At 49.2% G+C, this 18,602-nt stretch overlaps 2 protein-coding genes across 2 annotated transcripts in view; both read left to right on the forward strand.

The window, feature by feature from the left end:
- Positions 1-584: 584 nt before the first annotated feature.
- Positions 585-4,897, forward strand: LOC311329969 (putative glutamate receptor; the record flags this gene model as incomplete). The annotated part of the gene is made up of 8 exons (XM_084461919.1): positions 585-737; positions 1,643-1,822; positions 2,404-2,627; positions 3,287-3,384; positions 3,567-3,784; positions 3,940-4,159; positions 4,375-4,625; positions 4,799-4,897. 8 exons carry the CDS (start codon positions 585-587, stop codon positions 4,895-4,897), a joined length of 1,443 nt encoding a protein of 480 aa, XP_084318045.1.
- Positions 4,898-5,799: 902 nt separating this feature from the next.
- Positions 5,800-18,602, forward strand: part of LOC311329970 (MORN repeat-containing protein 1-like) — a gene marked incomplete at both ends in the record, with an annotated part of 17,925 nt that continues 5,122 nt past the window's right edge. The window contains 12 exons of the mRNA XM_084461920.1: positions 5,800-5,875; positions 6,025-6,096; positions 6,591-6,689; positions 7,497-7,607; positions 7,702-7,792; positions 8,160-8,247; positions 10,853-10,949; positions 14,151-14,261; positions 14,398-14,524; positions 15,397-15,484; positions 15,539-15,626; positions 17,122-17,280. Coding sequence (XP_084318046.1) covers positions 5,800-5,875; positions 6,025-6,096; positions 6,591-6,689; positions 7,497-7,607; positions 7,702-7,792; positions 8,160-8,247; positions 10,853-10,949; positions 14,151-14,261; positions 14,398-14,524; positions 15,397-15,484; positions 15,539-15,626; positions 17,122-17,280 — 1,207 coding nt within the window. The remainder of the gene's footprint in view (positions 5,876-6,024; positions 6,097-6,590; positions 6,690-7,496; positions 7,608-7,701; positions 7,793-8,159; positions 8,248-10,852; positions 10,950-14,150; positions 14,262-14,397; positions 14,525-15,396; positions 15,485-15,538; positions 15,627-17,121; positions 17,281-18,602) is intronic.

The following is an 18,602-nucleotide window of genomic DNA, read 5'->3' on the forward strand; positions in this document are numbered from 1 at the left end:
GGCTGTATAACTCATGCTTTCCAAGTACCAATCTACAGTAACCAGTCCTTGTTTCATTCTTACTGTAGGTTGAGAAGGCGTCAACATGAAAGTGTCACCAACGCTGGTCTTGTGTGCAGCAGCCCTGCTTGCTGACGTATGCAGAGCAGGTATAATTATGCGGAAAATTAGTGCTAATAATTGATATTTTTCTCATACCTGTGCTAATTATAGTTTTATTGTTGTACGTTTTAACATTCCAGTGGCGTTCTGATCTTACTAGCACACGTATAACCCAGAAAGCACCCAAATTATCTCATTCACATCTTAACCTCGTGATGTCTTTCCGCTTCTTGCTTCAGTGGACAAGCATAATATGCGTTTAAAGTGTTGAGAATGATGTCCGGGGCCACATTGACAACTATCCGGGGCCAACAAGCTGGGGCCAGCCATCGCCTTCCTCTCGAGCTATTTTAAGAGGGCCTTTCAGCTCCAAACCCAGTTCTGCCTTGATGTGAACCAGTAGGGTCTCTGTTTGAACGTCCTCCAGCTCCCCCCAGCACGTCCGAGCCGGGCCTACAGGAGGGAAGTCCAGAACCGTCCAAATGTCCCGACATCTGATCCTCCCCCGTCGACAACTGGACCGGACCGGACCGCTGGAGGGCTATCAAAGCCTCCGGGTCCTTCATCTGAAGTGGCAGCGGCCCATTTCTCACGGGCAGTCTGAGAGGACGCCCGCCACGGCGCCACAAAGGACTGTGATAAATCAATTGACCGGCGCGGTCAATAACCCAGCGATGGACGCGGCTGTGAATTGACAGTCATCTCCGTAGCTTGTAGGTCTTGCCATCTTCCCTGAAGGAGGCTGACGGGGTGTCACCGACGCCGTGTGGTACCGAGCTGGCCGACGGCGCCCAAACCTCTGCCCCCCTCCCTCCTTTCCTGACCCTGGAGGGGCATTGTGGGTCCCAGACGGACACCCATAAATCACATTGGGTCTTTCTCAGTTGTTATTGCGGAGTGGGTGGGGGGATTACGAGGGGGCCCCTTCTTCAGTCTCCCCCCCACACCCCTCCCACCTCGCTGCTATCTCCCCAAAATGGAGCCCTTAATACAAGAGAGAGAGCATTCTAGGGGAAGGCGGGGGTACAAGATGGCCATCGTCCAATCCTGGCACTCGGGTTTGCTCCTGTATTTGGGGAAGAGGACAGGGGGCACGATGTGTTCATTAGACCTCTGGAATCCTCTTGCGCTTAGCGGCCTTTGGTTTCAAGACACGGTGCATTTAACCAAAGCAAGAGAGGCTTAGTTCAATCCTATCAACCAAGCGCATGAGTACACTTTTCATCAAAACAAAAGAGTTTGTCTGCAAGCTTTAATCTGGGTATCCTTTCTTCCATTCCAGGCCCCAAAGAGATGTCCATCACCACTATAAAGGTACTTCAATAATAGAAACCTTTCTTTGCTACTGTAGTACCATATCTACAGTATCATGTAACAATTCATATATTAGATGCTTTTGCTTTTGGACACAGTCAAGGGCGTCAAAACTGTACTGATTGCACTCGGATGTAAAACGTCTCCCTAAAGTCACACCAGTTTGAACTCATCAAATCGAACAAAAATTAAACTTTTTTTTTTAATAATATGATTGTGATTCCAGGAAAGCCCATACACCATGCCCAGAGACTCTGCTCTGGAGGGCTACTGCATCGACCTGCTCTCCAAGCTGGCCCAGAAAGTGGGCTTCAAGTACAGCGTGCGCCTGGTGAAGGACGGTCGGTACGGGGCGGTGGACGAGAAGGGGGACTGGACCGGGATGATCGGAGAGGTGGTCCGAGGGGTGAGTGGGTCACCAGGGAGAGCCTGTGGGCGTGGTTCAGTCAATCAATCAATCAATCAAAGCTTTATTTGTATAGTGCATTTCATACCCAGAGGCAACACAATGCGCTTTACAGAGAACAAGGGAGGTGGGCATACGACCCACCCCTACATATTCCAACTTGGTTGACCAAGTCAATTCGTTCCTGCGGTCGATGGTGTGTTTAATATGCTTGTGCTGTACGGTATGTGTGTGTGTGTGTGTGCGTGTGTCTGCGTGAGTGCGTGCGTGCGTTCGTATGTCTGCATGTGTGTGTGTGTGCGCGTGTGTTTGTGTGAATGCGTGCGTATGTCTGTGTGTGTGTGCGTGTGTAAGTGTGTCTGTGTGAATGCGTGCGTATGTCTGCGTGTGTGTGCGTGCGTGTGTGTGTGTACGTGCGCGCACACTGTTGTATCACTCTCCCTTTTATTTTTTCTGCATATGGTCAAGTGTCCCACTGACTCCACATAAACCATATACAGATACACCGAGCCTGTTTCTGTGTGTTCGCTGTACTGTACTTATTACTGTACCTGTGTGTGTGTGTCCATAACCCCGATCAGGAGGCGGACCTGGCGGTGGCCCCCCTCACCCTCACGGCGGCGCGGGAGCAGGCGGTGGAGATGACCACGCCCTTCATGCAGACGGGCCTCAGCTTCATCCTGAGGAAGGACCTGGTGTCGGTGGAGAGCCAGTTCAGCCTGCTCTCCCCCTTCTCCTCCGACATGTGGGTGGGCCTGCTCATCGCCTTCCTGGTGACCGGAGTCTGCATCTTCATAGTGGCCAGGTGGGAGGCGTGTTCTGTTCGTTCTGTATTCATCATCATCGGGTCGTCTTCCCAGATAGCAAGCGGATCTGGGCCATATATGGGCCGGAACTAAGACACAAGTGCCAGATCTGGGCCAGGTTTCCCAGAAGCTTCTTTCATTAAGAGGCTCTTTAGCCCATTCAGTTGACCAATCAGAGAGCTTGCCCAGACCAGTTGACCAATCAGAACGCTCTAAATGAATGGCCCAAGAGCCTCTTAACGAAAGAAGCTTCTGGGAAACCTGGCCCTGGCCTGTATATGGCTCTGATCGGATTGCTGTCTGGGTTTGGTTTGTTCCACCCAAAGATGTTCACACTATAAACAAGGTTTGGAGAGAGGAAAGATCTACACACTGATATCTCCCGGTTCACTTTATTGGAAAAAAAGCACCGTTTCGACCCTTAGGTCTTCATCAGGAAACTTGTGTGTGTGAATCTTTCCTCTCTCCAAACGTATGTTCTCTCAGATCCAGCACCTGGCCTACTAAGGTTGGATGTGCACACAGCTCTTTTGCCTTTTGTCACACTATAAACAAACCATAGAACTAACTACTAACTGCAGCTCTCTAGATTTCTCTAGAAGGAGACATGGGCAGGAAAAAATAAGTGTGGACATAATAGTTGTGTCCTTTCTTGCAGGATAAGTCCCTGTGAGTGGGCGGAGCCTGAGACTGACGAACACAGCTTCACTCTCCTGCACAGCTTCTGGTACATCACCGGAGCCCTCGCCCTGCAAGGTAACGCAGCTATGATCGAAACTGCACCCCCCGGAACAAACCACTTCTTTTTCATACATTCAGAAGAACCCTGATATTTTGAGATGGTCAAAAAAAAATCATACAGGTACCTCTTTAACTTAAATAACTGTGTTTTTGAAGATGAGATTATAACTTCCATCAATTTACCCCCGTCTATCCAGGTACTGGCCCTCACCCTAAAGCCCTGTCAGGACGAGTCATTAGCGCCATCTGGTGGGTGTTTGCAGTACTGCTCCTGGCCTGTTACTTCGCCAACTTAAACTCCATGCTGAACTCGGATACCCAGGAAGTGAGCTTAAAGAGCTTTGAGGACCTTGCCAAACAGGATGTCATTGAGTATGGAACCATTAACGCTGGCTCCTCAATGTATTTCTTTAAGGTACGTTTTGCCCGTAATACAATACAAAACAAATGTTTTCAATATTTTCGAAATATCATTTGACCTCGGTCAAACTGTAAAGTCAAGCCATCATATCACAGATGTTTTTTAATGCCCAATATCCATGCTCTCTAACTTCCCCCCCCCCCCACTAGAACTCCAGAAACCCGACCTACCAGAGGATATTCGAGCAGATGGAGCGGAAGAAGAGCTACGTGGCGACCATGGAGGAGGGCATCCGCCGTGTCCAGGAAGGGAACTACGCGTTCATCGGCGAGGCCGTGTCTCTGGACCTGTCCGTGGCTCGCTACTGCAAGCTGACCCGCGCCCGGGACATCATCGCCATGCGAGGCTACAGCATCGCGGCGCCCCTCGGTGTGCAGCTGTGTCCCGGTCGAAACACGACCTCAACTTGCCTGATTGGCTTTCTGGAGGTTCTAGAATTAGGATTATTTGTTTACTCTTGTTTCTCCTTTCTTTGCTTCTTTCTCTCTATCTCTTCCTCTCACTCACGCGCACGCACGCACACACACACACGCACGCACTCACGCACACACACACACGCACACACACACACACACCGCTCTTAGGCTCCCCCCTGGTTAAGAACCTGACCGTGGCCATCCTGCAGCTGAGCGAGTCTGGTGAGCTGGCCTATCTGAAAGCCAAGTGGTGGCAGAACAGCTGTGGTGTCGTTCAGGGGGCCCAGGGTTCGGCCCCCCTGCGACCCCACAGCCTGCGGGGGCTCTTCCTGCTCCTGGGGTTTGGTCTGGGTCTGGGGCTCCTGCTGTCCCTGCTGGAGCTGGCTAACAAGGCTCGCAGCCAGGCCAAGGACCACAAGGTAAGAAGGACTGGAAGTCGACCGGCAGCTCTGCTATTCAAGGCAGGATTGGTAGCAAACTGGAAATGTTTTTCAGATCGTATCTTTGTAAGTAAAAAAAAAAAATCAATGCTTTAAGCCCTGGGGATTGTATAAACATTCTCTCTTCTCTTCTCCTCCCCTCATCCACAAAGAAATCGTGTTGCTCGGTGTTGGCGGCAGAACTGAGTCAACGTTTTGGAAGTGGAGGCGAGAGCACAAGCCCAGAAGCCTCCGACAAGAACAAGCCTTAAAAGACGTTTGTACCACGGTAGAAAGGAAATAGATCAGTAAACCACTAAACCTAGTGATGGGCTTCATGCACTTCAAGCTAGTGTTAAAATGTCACAGTCACTATAGTTAGGCCTGGGTGGAACTGTGAAAAAACTTGAAATGCTCATTTTCAGTTAGGAAAGTTCATAGTTGACTAGGCCCTTTTCTTCACTGTAGAGGTCTTACAAATCATTGATACATATTTGCATATTGCTATGTATTCTTCAAGTGAAATCTCACTCCAGTAGCCTTCTAACCCAAGTGGGCTCCGTTGGCCTATAGTCATATTATTGAGACATGCCTTCCCTACATTTATAAACATGTGCCACTAACTCTGATAGGCTAATAGAACATGTTGTGTTTTGCTTTACTTTAACCAAGTGTCTACCAAATAAATACTAGACATCCCAAATATGTTGTGTGCTTGTTTATTTCTACAAAAACTCTCATTAATAGGAGACAGGTGTGTCTACTGTACCCGGCTCGTACCGGCTACCCAATCCATTCTGCACATGCACTCCGGGTTACTTTTTACAAATAATAAATCTATTACCTGTGAAAACCAAAGGTTTTGGAAGAAGGCCAGGCATAATATAGTACATAGTATAATATAAACATGGCTAATAATATACTGTACAATAAAAATCTATTTTGCAACAATATACAATTGGTATGATCTCATCTGGCTTTTCTGACAATTTGCAAAACTATTTAATTGATTTCTTGGGTGGAAAAAGAGACAGTCTTAATGTTATTATCATGGTTATTATAGCTTACTGTAAGCGCGCATGTGCAGAACGGATCGGGTACTGACAAGGGAGATTGGTTGGTTGCTATGGTTGCTATGGTTGCTATCCTGTTACCAGGGACGCATCAAACCAAGATGGCCGCTTCTGTCAAAAAGCAAATAAGAAACTCTCGCTACTATGTCGGAGAAGTAAATAATCAACACAGAAACGGTAACTTGTTCTTATTTTAAATGCATTGCTTACGTGTTTCAAACGACTTACTTGTTCGCATTTTCTTTAGAGCATTGTTCGAGTCTGAATTAAATAAATAAAATAAATTAAAACTAAATTCTTCTCGGATGTGTCGTCTTCACCTCCAGGTTTTGGGGTGTATGTTTATCCCAACAGCTTCTTTCGTTATGAAGGACAATGGGACATGGGACAGAAACACGGTGCGTAGCCCGGCCTATTTACTGTCATGCCCAAAAGAGCATTCTCATATGCAGCCCCTTCCTCTTGGAACTTCTTACAGCTGAGTTTTAAGTTGTCCAATTTGATCTCTCTCACAAGGTTTAAGCGACTATTGTCTGATTTAGTGAGTGTGCCAATGTCATGTTCTTGCACTCTAAGATAACTCTCCCCTGTTCTCATCCCACATGCACTTTGCACTTTTAGACTCACGACTTTTATTGTTGTTATTGTTACACATAGTCCTGTATGTTTTATTGTAATGCTGTCCTGTTGTTTGTAACTTAGTGTAACGAGTGCTGAATGATTGTGAACAGGTCACACTTGAAAATGAGTCCTCTGAACTCAACGTGGTTTTTTTTACCTGTATAAATAAAGGTTAAATAAAATAAAATGTCACATGTCATATCAAACCCAACGAGATAGCCATGTCCTTCTAAATGACCCACTGAAAGGCATTCGCCGATCTCATTCATAGGACATGGAAAACTCCTGATGAAAGACGGAAGTTACTATGAGGGGGAGTTTTCACATGGAGAAATCGAAGGGCATGGACAGAGATACTGGGTGAAAACAGGTAAGACAACCCTCATGCGTGGTCTCATGCAGTGTCTGTTCAATGTCTTAAAATGTGAGCCACGAGTATAATTGCAGTATCACATTTTTCCTTACATAGTAACTTAAATTGGTTCAGAATTGGATGCATACAGGGGTGTAGTGGTGAAAGAAGTGGGTATACTCTGACTAAAGAAATGAAAGTTTTTCCATTAGTAGAGGTCAAAGAAGTGGGTATACTGTGGGTTCATAGATAAAGAAGTGGGTATACTCCATATACCATACCCTCCACTTAACGTCTCAACGCCAGACCCATGAGAGTTATTTTACTATGTAAGCTTGCTAGCTACGTTACTCTACGATCTCTATGGATCTGGGACACTTCATGCAAAAAACTGGTGTTCAAATCCTGGTAATTCATTGGTAGCACCGGAATCCCGGCGAGACCAATCAGTAACGACTTTCTCAATCAGGCAATCACCCATAGATATGCCCCGCCCATCTAACCCGGGCTGGAATCTCTCATTTGCTGCTACGACCTGTCACTCTTTCAATTTTGACCCCTAGATTCGCCCTCAGAACACCACTTTGGACGGTGAAGTGGCATAGACTCTTATTATTATTATTATTATTAGTATGCGGAGTGCAGCGATTCAACGTAATATTTGAGTCTGGATAAAGACTACCCTCCATTACACCACTGGATGCATGATCAAAAACCTTAGACCACAAAACCATACGATGTGCACAGTCTGTGAAAGACCTTTGCATGTACCGTGAGCCTATTTCCATGAGTGGACAACATGCATGGCCGGTGGTCTGTCCTCAGGTGACGTCTACTCTGGGCAGTTCAGTAGAGGGGAGCTTCACGGGTTCGGGGTGATGGAGAGAGGCGACGGAGAGAGATATGAAGGGGAATTCTCGTACGGACTACGAGATGGTGCGGAAACATGACTGCATATGCAGAGTCAAATCTGTGTTCATTCTATCTGGTCTAGAGGAGAAACGTTGACACTGGCATCATGTTCACTCAGGTCATGGGTTCCTTGCGGACAGAAATGGACAGACATACGAGGGGTCCTTTCATCAGAATAAGAGGCATGGTGAGGGACAGGTGCTCTACAGGTACACAGCTAGGCTGTTTGTTTAAATATCCAAATGTGCAAGTCTGGGCATGGAGGTGGGGGGGGCATTTTGAAAGGGCAGTCCAGGGGTATGCTCCCCGGGAAGATTTTTCAAAGCTATGTCCCCCGGTAGCAATATTGAGGGGGAGAATTCCCCTGCCCCCCCCCCCCACCATCTCCTATGTTATGCCCATGCAAATAATTTCCATTTCAAATGTTCATATTGTCCATACAGACCATGTCCATACATACTTGTCTATACATACTATGTTTCTAGAGTGCTGGGCACTCAACATACACTCTACATAACTACTCGCAGGCCCTAACTAAAGTGCACCATACCGAGACTGACCTTTTGACCTGTACAGGAACGGTGACCAGTATGAAGGAGGCTGGCTGCTTGACCAGAAACAGGGTCACGGAGTCCAGCGTTTTGGAGATGGATCAGTATACGAGGTCGGCTGCAACTTTTGCTTTCTCCACATTAAGGCATTTACTGCATTGCGTTTTCCTTGTGAGTCACTTTGATGGTGGGACCTACTGTATGTTCAGATATATTAAACCAATTAAAACCTTTTAGAGGATTTAATTGAGGCAGTGAAAATGACTGATACAGGGGCAGCAGGTACCCTAGACGCTAAGTGTGTTAGGCCAGTAACCAAATGGTCGCTGGTTCAAATACCCAAGTCGAGTAGGCTAAATCTGTCAGTGTGCCCTTGAGCAATACACTTAACCCTAATTGCACTTGTAAATCGCTCTGGATAAGAGCATCTGCTGAATGACTAAAAATGTAAAATATGCACATTTATAAAACACAAAGTGATGTTGTAAAGTGCAACAGCTGTGACTGTATGTTTAAAGGTGGTGTCATCTAAAAGTGGTCACAAAATGATTTTGGAGGCTTGTCCTAATATGAAAGAATCAGTGTTATTTACGATCTGTGCCACAAGAGGTCACCATTGTATTTCTATTCAGGACCACATAGAAAAAGCACACATTGTACCAGGCGTTGCTACCATTTAGTTAGTTTTGAGAGTAAATAAAAATTTAATATTTAATTTTTACATCACCAGATCCTATTCTTTGGATTATTTGGTCAGTATTTTCTGAAGCTAAAAGGAGTTCTCACAGTGGGCAGCGGGCATTGATTTCCATTGCGGTCATTCCAGTGAGCTGTTGAATGGCAGTGGTTTCCAAACAGCATTGGAGTTGTGCTCACAAGCCGTTTTATTGATTTGCACAGAAAGTGAAGAACATAACAACAGTTTGTTGGGAATAGCAAACTTTCAACCTGCTTCATGAAAACTATACCCGGGAATGAATTGTCATGTGCACATGCATGCACGCGAATACCAATGTAAGGTTGATTATTTTGTTAGCGGAATGCTCGCAGACTGTCACAAATGAGGGACAGTACACAATACTGTACCTTACTTTACCTTCACCCAATAACTGCAACAATGATCTGTTTTACTGTATCTGTGTATGCTAGGCTGACATGGAACCGTGTTGGGCCTACTGTAGGCTACTTAAGAGACTGTTGGGCCTACCTCACACAATACCATATACAGTAGCTTTAACCTATGTATGCGGTACTATGTATGCCCAGTTGAAACCCTAGGCTTATAGGAGAATACGTTCCCTACAGTAGTCTACTTACAATAAGTGCAGTATTTAACGCTGCTATCATACTATTTATACCATATATAAATAAATACACACAAACTTCTCTCCAGGGTGACCTGAACTTGAACTTGGATAATCAGTTTCAGGTCTCATTGATTTTGAACTAGCAGGAGAGGCTAGGGAAGCAGGGGGTAGAGGCCCAGGGAAAGTATTGATTCTCCAGCAGGGGCCCCTGACAGCTGCGCTAAGCTCACACAAACTCCCCAACCCCGCGCGGGGGGGAGAGGGACTGCCTGAGCAGATTAAGCCATGAGTCCAATGGATTCTGCACCCCTCCCAAATCTAAAGGCTAGATTATTGATTATTATGAATGTGGAAATGATAGGGGAGGGTGAAAAAATGTCTGTAAGGTGTTAGAGGCTTCAATATGGGGTAAGAACCAACATTTTGTGCAGTTGGCATGTTTGTTTTGTTCTCTTGGAATGAACATAAAAGATTAGGCATCTATTCTTATACGTTGTCATCAGTAGCTGAATGCTGGAGTCATCAGTGCGAATAGTGGAGCTGCAGTATCCAGAATTGAAACACACAGTATCTTTCTCTGAAATAGCGTTGGAAATAATGTGCTTGTGTTGTGATACCCAGAAACTTTCTGTAGAATACCTTGGAGCTAAAACTTTTTTTTTAAACGATCAGCATGACTCATGATTGTCTTTTAGGGATAAAAGAGAAGTGCAGCATTCTTTCTCTCTCTCTCTCCCTCTGCAGTGGCCTAGATTTCTTTGGCGCATTTTTGCCTGTGCCTTAGCCTTAGGCCTGTCGATGCGATCAGAATTAGAAATTCTAATGGACGTGTCACCACTTTGAAGTAGTGCTCGAGAGCTTGGAGACTGCGGCTCCCATGGATATGCCAGGCAAAGTCTGCACATTGATCCTCCTGAATTAGTTTGACTTTGACACTCTTTCTCCCTCCCTCCTCCTCTCTCTGTCTGTCTGGCTCTCCCTCCCTATCTTACACACACACACATACACACACACACACACACACACACACACACACACACACACACACACACAAAACCCTCTTAAAAATCTGTTCATTCAACGAAGGTCTTCCTTCATGGGCCTATTGAAGAGAGTTTCTTTGCTTCTCACACTTCATATTATACTCTGTAACCGCACTATTTTCATTATATACATGTAGGTCCACACCTTTTATGGTGGGTTATTGACAACACCCTGAATACCCCTTTATGTCTAAATCCAACACTAGTATCCCATCTTCACAATGGTGAACTTGCAATAATATTCAATATTCACACCCAAAACCCAATGAATAGTGACTAAACCTTTTCATTCCTATAGAGATGTGACTGCGTCTGAATGGCTGACTGATTCTCCTAGCGCTGCTCACAGTGTTCCCATCTGTAAACAGGGCCAGTGGCGTCGCGGCCTCTTCAGCGGTCAGGGGAGCCTGGTCCACTGCTCGGGAGTCGTCTACCAGGGCGTGTGGGCGAACGGGAGGCCGCTGGGTGAGTCTCAAACATCGGGCGCACCTCGCCGCTCTAGCCGGGGGTCCCAGAAGCCCTTGCGTTTTTCGGCCCAACTCGCCGTGTTGACCAGCCAGCCCGGAGCTCCGCCTCCATCTCCCGGTCCTCGCGCTGGGCAAGCGCCCGTGCAGTCCGTTGACGGCGCCCATGAGACGTCGATGCGACGTGACCCCCGAGCCAGAATAACGCGGCCAGAGACGACGGCGAGCGCAGATTTGTCTGAAGCACAAGCAGGCTGCGACCCCGGGTTCCTTGTTAGCACACGAGAGCTTGTTATGATTCTGTAGCTTCGCTCTCTACGTCGCCCGGTAGAGTAATTGCAGTCGGTCGGGGCTTGGCCTTGATTTATCAGTCTTGATCTGTCTTTGACAAAATCCTGGGATGCTGTTGTCATGACGACGACACCCATCAGAGAGCGCACGGTAACCTTTTTTTTTTTCAACTAGGAGATCCAGGGAGCTTTGATGCGTCTCGTCTCATTCGGAGCAGAACTTGACTTGATCATTGTTAGGCTAGGTCTTCGTGACAGCTGACCCTTGGCAACATTTTGATTACCCCCCCTCGTCCACACACACACACACACACACACACATACACACACACACACACACACACACTCTCCTCCCTACTTTTTTTTTGTTCAAGTTCCAGTTTATTCAATAGAAACAGTGAGAACTTTAGTAACACAGTATTGTATAATACTAGACATGTGTCTCTATTGTATGTAAAGAAAATCACTAAAACCACACCGATCATGAAAAACAGTATCATAATTGACTGACCATTAAACATAACATTAAACACACCTCATAATCTACTCATTTGAGACAGTAGAGCTCAACATACTGTACCTGTCTTAAGAACAGTAGGCTCCTTAGTTAGTAAACAGTAGCGCAAACACTCTAGCTAGCTCACCGATCCCACAGGCTAATCCTGGCCTTGACGCTTAAATGGAACAACGACCATCCTCTACCCAATTTATCCAACGTCTACACGCACGGATAACGAAAACACACCTAGCCTGTATGCTAATTAGCACTTAAATGCTGTTGCTCAAGCGTTGACCCAAGTCAGACCTAGACAGCAGCCTCTCCTGTTAATACATGGCTCACGTCGGGCCCTTTATTTTCTCCGTGGCTGAGTGACGGAGGCTGGTGAAATATTAACCAGGGGACAGCTTGTTTGTTGTCGGGCCCTCCCGCGGGAGGCTCCGTCAGTCGGGGGCGCTGACACCGGGGGCGCCCTTCTGCCGCGACCCCAGGACCCCCCGGACCCCCCCCGCCTGTCAGTTATTGATGTCTGCAGATGTGCCTGCATGATAACGGCCTCGGATAGAGCGGCCCCTCGCAGTGCCCGCGTATAAATCACACGGGGAGGAACAAGCGTGTGTGTGTGTGTGTGTGTCTGGTGGAGGGCCTCATATTGCATTATTGATGGTCCTTGGGGAGGGATGAAAGTGTGCCTAGTGGAAGCCGGTGGAGGAGGGGGGGGGCGGGAGGGGGGTGATACCGTACGCCTACTGTTCTAACACATTCCATAGAACTCCCACGGACAGCCTATAGGACGGTCTGCAGCGAGACGCTCCTCGACAGGTGCGGGCGGAGGGGGGGGGGAGCGAGGGGGGGCTTGGGGGGGGTCGGCGGAGAGGCCGTTGGTCCCCCCCCTGGAGGCTGCGCGGGTTTGACGTGCGCTTGGCAGGTTGTGTGTGGGGCCTCGGAGGTGGTATGAAAGAACGTTCCCGTTGGGACGTCCTGCGCGGAGTTCACGCGTCAGTGTGTGCGCGCGCGTGTGTGTTCAACTGTTTCGCCTGCGTATCCGCAGCCGTGTGTGTGTGTGTTTTGCGAGCCCGCGCCTCCACCTCCTTGCGTACCAGCGGGGGCGAGAGAGGTGGGCAAACCCTGTCTGATTCATTTGAACCAGCGCGGACCTGACAGGGGTGTAAATTGCCAAGATTAGGATTCCGGCGGCCGTGGCATCTGTTGGCACTTCACGGTAATGCCCCCTGTCAGCGAGGCGCCGTCGCCCGCCCGTTATTGATGTACCTCTCATCCCTCAGCTCCGTTGTTTTTACGCCCCGCGACTCGGGAGGTGATCATCCGCAGTGATGAGTCTAACGCGCGCACCTGCGCCCCGCTGCGTCGCAGCGCCGTTACCGACGTCTGTCGCGTCGGAAACTCTGCGGCGGTTTAATGGGACGGATAGTAATATTAGGCTGCAGCCCCACTGGGGTGTGCATAACTTAAACGACGTGGTCTGATAATACAGTCAAGATGTGTTGGTGTTCAGCCCGTTTAGATACCCGAGATGTTATTCCCTCAACACCGTCTCCGCCCTTTAGATGACGACGCTGCCATGTTTAGCTACAGTTGATGCCGGTTTCGCTTAGATTATCGGCAGACGCAAGACTAGAGTCTTGTTCAGACAGTGCACTATTCACTATGCACAACTCCAGTACTTCCTGAAATTACTATTTCCTGTCTTACACTATTGGATGAAATGATTATTCAGGTGTGCCTGATCATTGTGCTGCAGCAGGCACACCTGATTAATCACTTCATCCAATAGTGTAGGACAGGAAATAGAGAAGCATGTCTAATTTCAGGAAGTACTGGAGTTGTGCAATTGGCTAATAGGCTACTGTATTGAACTCTATATCCTTAAGATATACTGTATTATATCCTCAAGATATCCTATTCTTGGGAGATTTTCATTGGCAGTTGCATGATTAACATGACGTGACATGACGGCTCGGTACCGCGACGTGAAGTAAGATGACATGACAGAATTGCTTTGTCGAATATGTCTGATATTCATCTGGTATGCATGCTAATGGCGGCCCAATGATCTATTCATGAGGTGGGACCTTACAAGGCTTCAACACAACGCTCGCTGGTGCAGGATCCGGCGCCGTATGCTAATCAGCTGACCTTTGAGAGGGGGGGGGGGGGGGGTGGACAGAGAGAACAATATAAAGAAAGAACGAACGAAAAAGAAAGAGAGGTCTTTATTTGCTATGATAATTGTTTTCACCTGTTTCAGTGCAGATCCCATACAGATGGTTTTAACGAGCCTATAGTTATGGATTAACTGTTGGGTGGGAACCGAAAAAGCCCCCTTTTTTAAAGGGGCGTTTGAAAACTGAATAGCCTTGATTAGACATTGAAACCTGCTTGTATACGACAGGTGGCGCGTCGAAAATTCTCATCGAGGGAGGCGACATTCTGGAGGTCTTCCAAGAGTCTCCATTTTCAGTGGAAGTACAACTGCAGACTGAGGGCGGGGAAAGGACAACAGGTGACAAACAAAATGGCCGCCTGAAGCGTGCCTGAAGGCAGTTTTTGACTAGTTTTTAAAAGTGTTGGTAATGTGTAAAGTTGAGATGTAATTGTAGCGGTAGCTACTGTATTTGACTGCTTGCTGCCATGTCCAGGGGAAAACGGCAGAGTCCTCCAGATATCAGCTGGTATCAGACTCCCTGATCTCTCGCCAAAATCAACACCTGCCAGCCTGCTCAAGATGGCGGAGGACATCACAGAAACCCCTGTCCAGACGCCATTGTAGGTCATTGCCACCACACCTCAAAAATATTCAATATTCATTAAACACTCTTCTCACCAAAGGCTGATGCCAATTACTTTGAAAGGATGTGACTGACAGACCTGAGACTGTTAAGTGTGTCTCTACACCCAGACCGGCTCTTTCTCTGCTCTTAAGAAGGCGTACAGTAGCTACAGTACTGTGGTTTGCTTTTAGCAGCTCAGTGTGTGTGAAGGCCATCTCTTCCATCTGTACAGGATGTTCTGGTTTTGAACATTACAGAACTGTCCGTCCGCCCGTCTCATTTTCTCCGAAAGGGCTCGGCACGTGACGCTGAAGTGGCAGCTCTCTCACTCCCTCTGTCTCTCTTTCTCTCTCTCCCTCTGTCTCTCTCTCTGTCTCTCTTTCTCTCTCTCTCTGTCTCTCTTTCTCTCCCTCTTACTCTCACTCACTGTCTGTCGTACCCGTTTCTGTCTCTCTCTCTCTCTCTGTCTCTCTTTCTCTCTCTCTCTCTGTCTCTCTTTCTCTCTCTCTCTCTGTCTCTTTCTCTCTCTCTGTCTCTCTTTCTCTCTCTCTCCCTCTTACTCTCACTCACTGTCTGTCGTACCCGTTTCTCTCTCTCTCTGTCTCTCTCTCTGTCTCTTTCTCTCTCTCTCTCTCTCTTTCTGTCTCTCTCTCTGTCTCTCTTTCTCTCCCTCTCTGTCTCTCTCTCTCTTTCTCTCTCTGTCCCTCTCTGGTCCCCTCTTTCAAATTCCATCCCTCTCCTTTCTCTCACTCCTCCCCCACTTGCCTCCCCCCTTTCGCCTCCAACCTCTCTGTCCATACTCAACCATCAATTGCCCCCCCCCCCCCCTCTCCACCCCCCTCCCCCCCCCCCCCCCACTCTACCCAGTGGCTTTCAGGTTGTCAGCTACCCTTTGATGGAGAGAGCCTTTGAAAGCCGGGACTCCAGAGGCCCCGCGTCCCCCCCCCTCCTCCCCGCCCCCCCCGCTGGGCCGGCGGGGGCGGGGGCTAAACCGGGCCGGGGGCCGCAGGACCGCTCTCCGCCCCCGGAGGGCAAGAGGGAACCTGGAACCGGATCAGACGAGCCAGCGCCGGCGGACACCCCCGGCTACCTGGAAGGTGAGCAGCCCGTTAGTCACACACACACACACACACACACACACACACACACACACACACACACACACACACACACACACACACACCTGTTTACTGCCACCCCCCCCCCCCCCTCCCTTTTTCTGTCCATCTACCCACTCCTTCTCTCTTCCGTAAAATACTGAGACCACGGAATATCGCTAGAGCTAGCATGAGCATCTGTAGCACAGCCAGACTAGAAACCCTGCTTTTTATGAAATGAAATTTTTTATTTCGAATATGATTTCTATAAATAATAATAAAATAACAAACAAATATGTTTAAGTACATTAGAACAGACACAGCTCCTCTCGTCTGGGACCATACTGGCATGTCTCATGTTTGGCTGCTTTAATGTGCTTATATACTCAGGCTTTATTCCTGGGGGGGGAGGTGGGGGGGGGGGGGGCTCTGATGTTTCGGAGTGTGACTCGCTGGCTCTGCGCACACCTTCGCGCCACTTTCCGAGGCGTCGAGGACGCCAGCGCCGCCGCCCTCTGCCGAGCGCCTTGGTCGGGCTCTGCGAAGCTGTCGTGTCGCCGTCGGTCGTAGGTCGTGTCGCCGAAACAGCGGATTATAAGACCCGACCCGGAAGAAAAATCTCTTGACGGTTTAAGCGGACGCTCGCGAGCCGGGACATCCTTAGCGGCCTGCGGTTTCGGAGCCCCCGCCCGGGGGATCGCCCCTGGAAACCGCCGAACGCCGGGCGTGTCTGGGGAGGGGGGGGGAGGGGCCAGGAGACGGGCGCAGAGCGCAGGTGGGGCGGGGATTTGATCAATGTCATTAATCTCCTCTAAATGCCACTTACCAGCTGGCAGGTTAATGCTACTTTAACCTTAACGCTGCTGCGCCTCCTCCTCCTCCTCCAACTCCCTCTCCTCCTCCTCCTCCTCCTCCTCCCCTTCCCGGAGAGAGGAAAAGAGAGAGAGAGAGAGAGAGCGCGTCCCTAGACCTGGGCTAGCACGCCTCCCTGGCTCATCGCTAAGCGTTAGCATGCTGGAGACAATTACCCCTCTCCGGATGTGCGGGTGATAAATATTTCATTCGGGGGTCCATTAAAGACACCAGAGACCCCTCGCTCGCAGATGAAAGAGGGCCAGACTTCCTGCTGTTGGGAATGTTAATGATTGCGTGCGTGTTTGTCTGTGTGTGTGTCTGTCTGTGTGTGCGTACGTGTGTGTGTGTGTGTGTGAGGGAGAGTAAAGGGGTGTTAATCGACTCCGGCAGGCGCGTCGTTACTGTTGCGTGTCGAGGAATGCGCGCCGCGCACCTCGTTTTTTTACTTCGGGGCGGACAGGCGCCGCGTTGAGCCGCCGTTTGAATGCGGAGCAAACAACTCATCTTTCGACCGGTTCCAGCTGGGCGGTTGCCGAAGCTACATCACCCCCCCCCCCCCCCCCCCCCCACACACACACACACACACACACACACCCGCCCGTCCGTGTCCATTAACATGCCGTTACGGTTCTGTGCTCAGGAAGGGAGGCGGGCGCGGAGCAGTCGGGAGGGGCGGAGACCGCCGTCTTCGCAGAGTCCTCCTCAGGTAAACACGGCGGCCCCCGAGGCGCCCCCTACGTCACGCCGCCGGACGGCGAGGTCAGCCTCAGTCTCGCCTCGTCAGCCTCGGTCTCGCGCGGTCTCGTCGTTCTTCTCCCCCCCCCCCAGCTGTCCAGGGTTCGTCGAGAGATCCGTTCAGGGCGCCGGCGCCGTGGCCCTTTTAGAGCCGTTCGAATTAACGGGAATAAATTGGAAATTTATGGGAATTAACAGGAATAAATTCTATTTACCAGTTTATTCCCGTTAATTACCATTAATTCCCATAGATTACCGTTAGGAATTTTCGGAAATTTGTGAATAATCCTGGAATTTTGCAAACCCACTAGCAGCAGATCAGTCTGGGCTCGGGGAGGGAGGGGGAGGAGCTCCAGCCGCGCGCCCGTACGCCTTCAGAGCGCCACTAACCGTGAACGCCATGGCGACCCTCGCCTCCGTCCACTCGTACCTCTCTCTCCATCCCTCTCTTCCTCTCGTTCTCCATCCCTCTCTTCCTCTCTCTCCATCCATCTCTTCCGCTCTCTCTCCATCCCTCTCTTCCTCTTTCTCTCCATCCCTCTCTTCCTCTCGATTTCCATCCCTCTCTTCCTCTCTCTCTCCATCACTCTCTTCCTCTCTCTCTCCATCCCTCTCTTCCTCTCGTTCTCCATCCCTCTCTTCCTCTCTCTCTCCATCCCTCTCTTCCTCTCTCTCCATCCCTCTCTTCCTCTCTCTCTCCATCCCTCTCTTCCTCTCTCTCTCCATCCCTCTCTTCCTCTCTCTCTCCATCCCTCTCTTCCTCTCTCTCTCCATCCCTCTCTTCCTCTCGTTCTCCATCCCTCTCTTCCTCTCTCTCTCCATCCCTCTCTTCCTCTCTCTCTCCATCCCTCTCTTCCTCTCGTTCTCCATCTTTCTCTTTCTTGCCTCTTGTCCTGCAAGAATCGAGGGCCGTCGAGCGGGAGTTGAGAGCAGCTCTCTCTCTCTCTCTCTGTCTCTCTCTCTCTCTCTCTCTCTCTCTCTCTCTCCCTCTCTCTCCCTGTTTCGACCCTTTCTCGTTCGCCCTCCTTCCCTCCCCGTTCATTGTGTTGGTGTGAATGGTTTAGGACCGCGAAGGTGCTTCGGCCACGGAGGTTCAATGGAAGCCGTCTCAGTCAAGTGGAAATGCACAAGGGATAATCCAGCACTTGAGAGAGAGAAAGAGAGAGAGAACTAGACTGAGGGAGAGAGAAAGAGAGGGAGAGAGAGAGAGAGAACTAGACTGAGGGAGAGAGAGAAAGGGAGAGAGAGAGAGAGAGAGAGAGAGAGAGAGAACTAGACTGTGAGGGAGAGAGAAAGAGTAACTTTTATGATCCAGATGGGTGATGAGGGATCTGAAGAGAGAGAATGTGAGAGGGAGGTGGACTGTAAGCAATGGATAGAGGGAAA

This window comes from Borostomias antarcticus (genome assembly GCF_949987555.1).
Source record: "Borostomias antarcticus genome assembly, chromosome: 3".
In the NCBI taxonomy this organism is placed as follows: Eukaryota; Metazoa; Chordata; class Actinopteri; order Stomiiformes; family Stomiidae; genus Borostomias; species Borostomias antarcticus.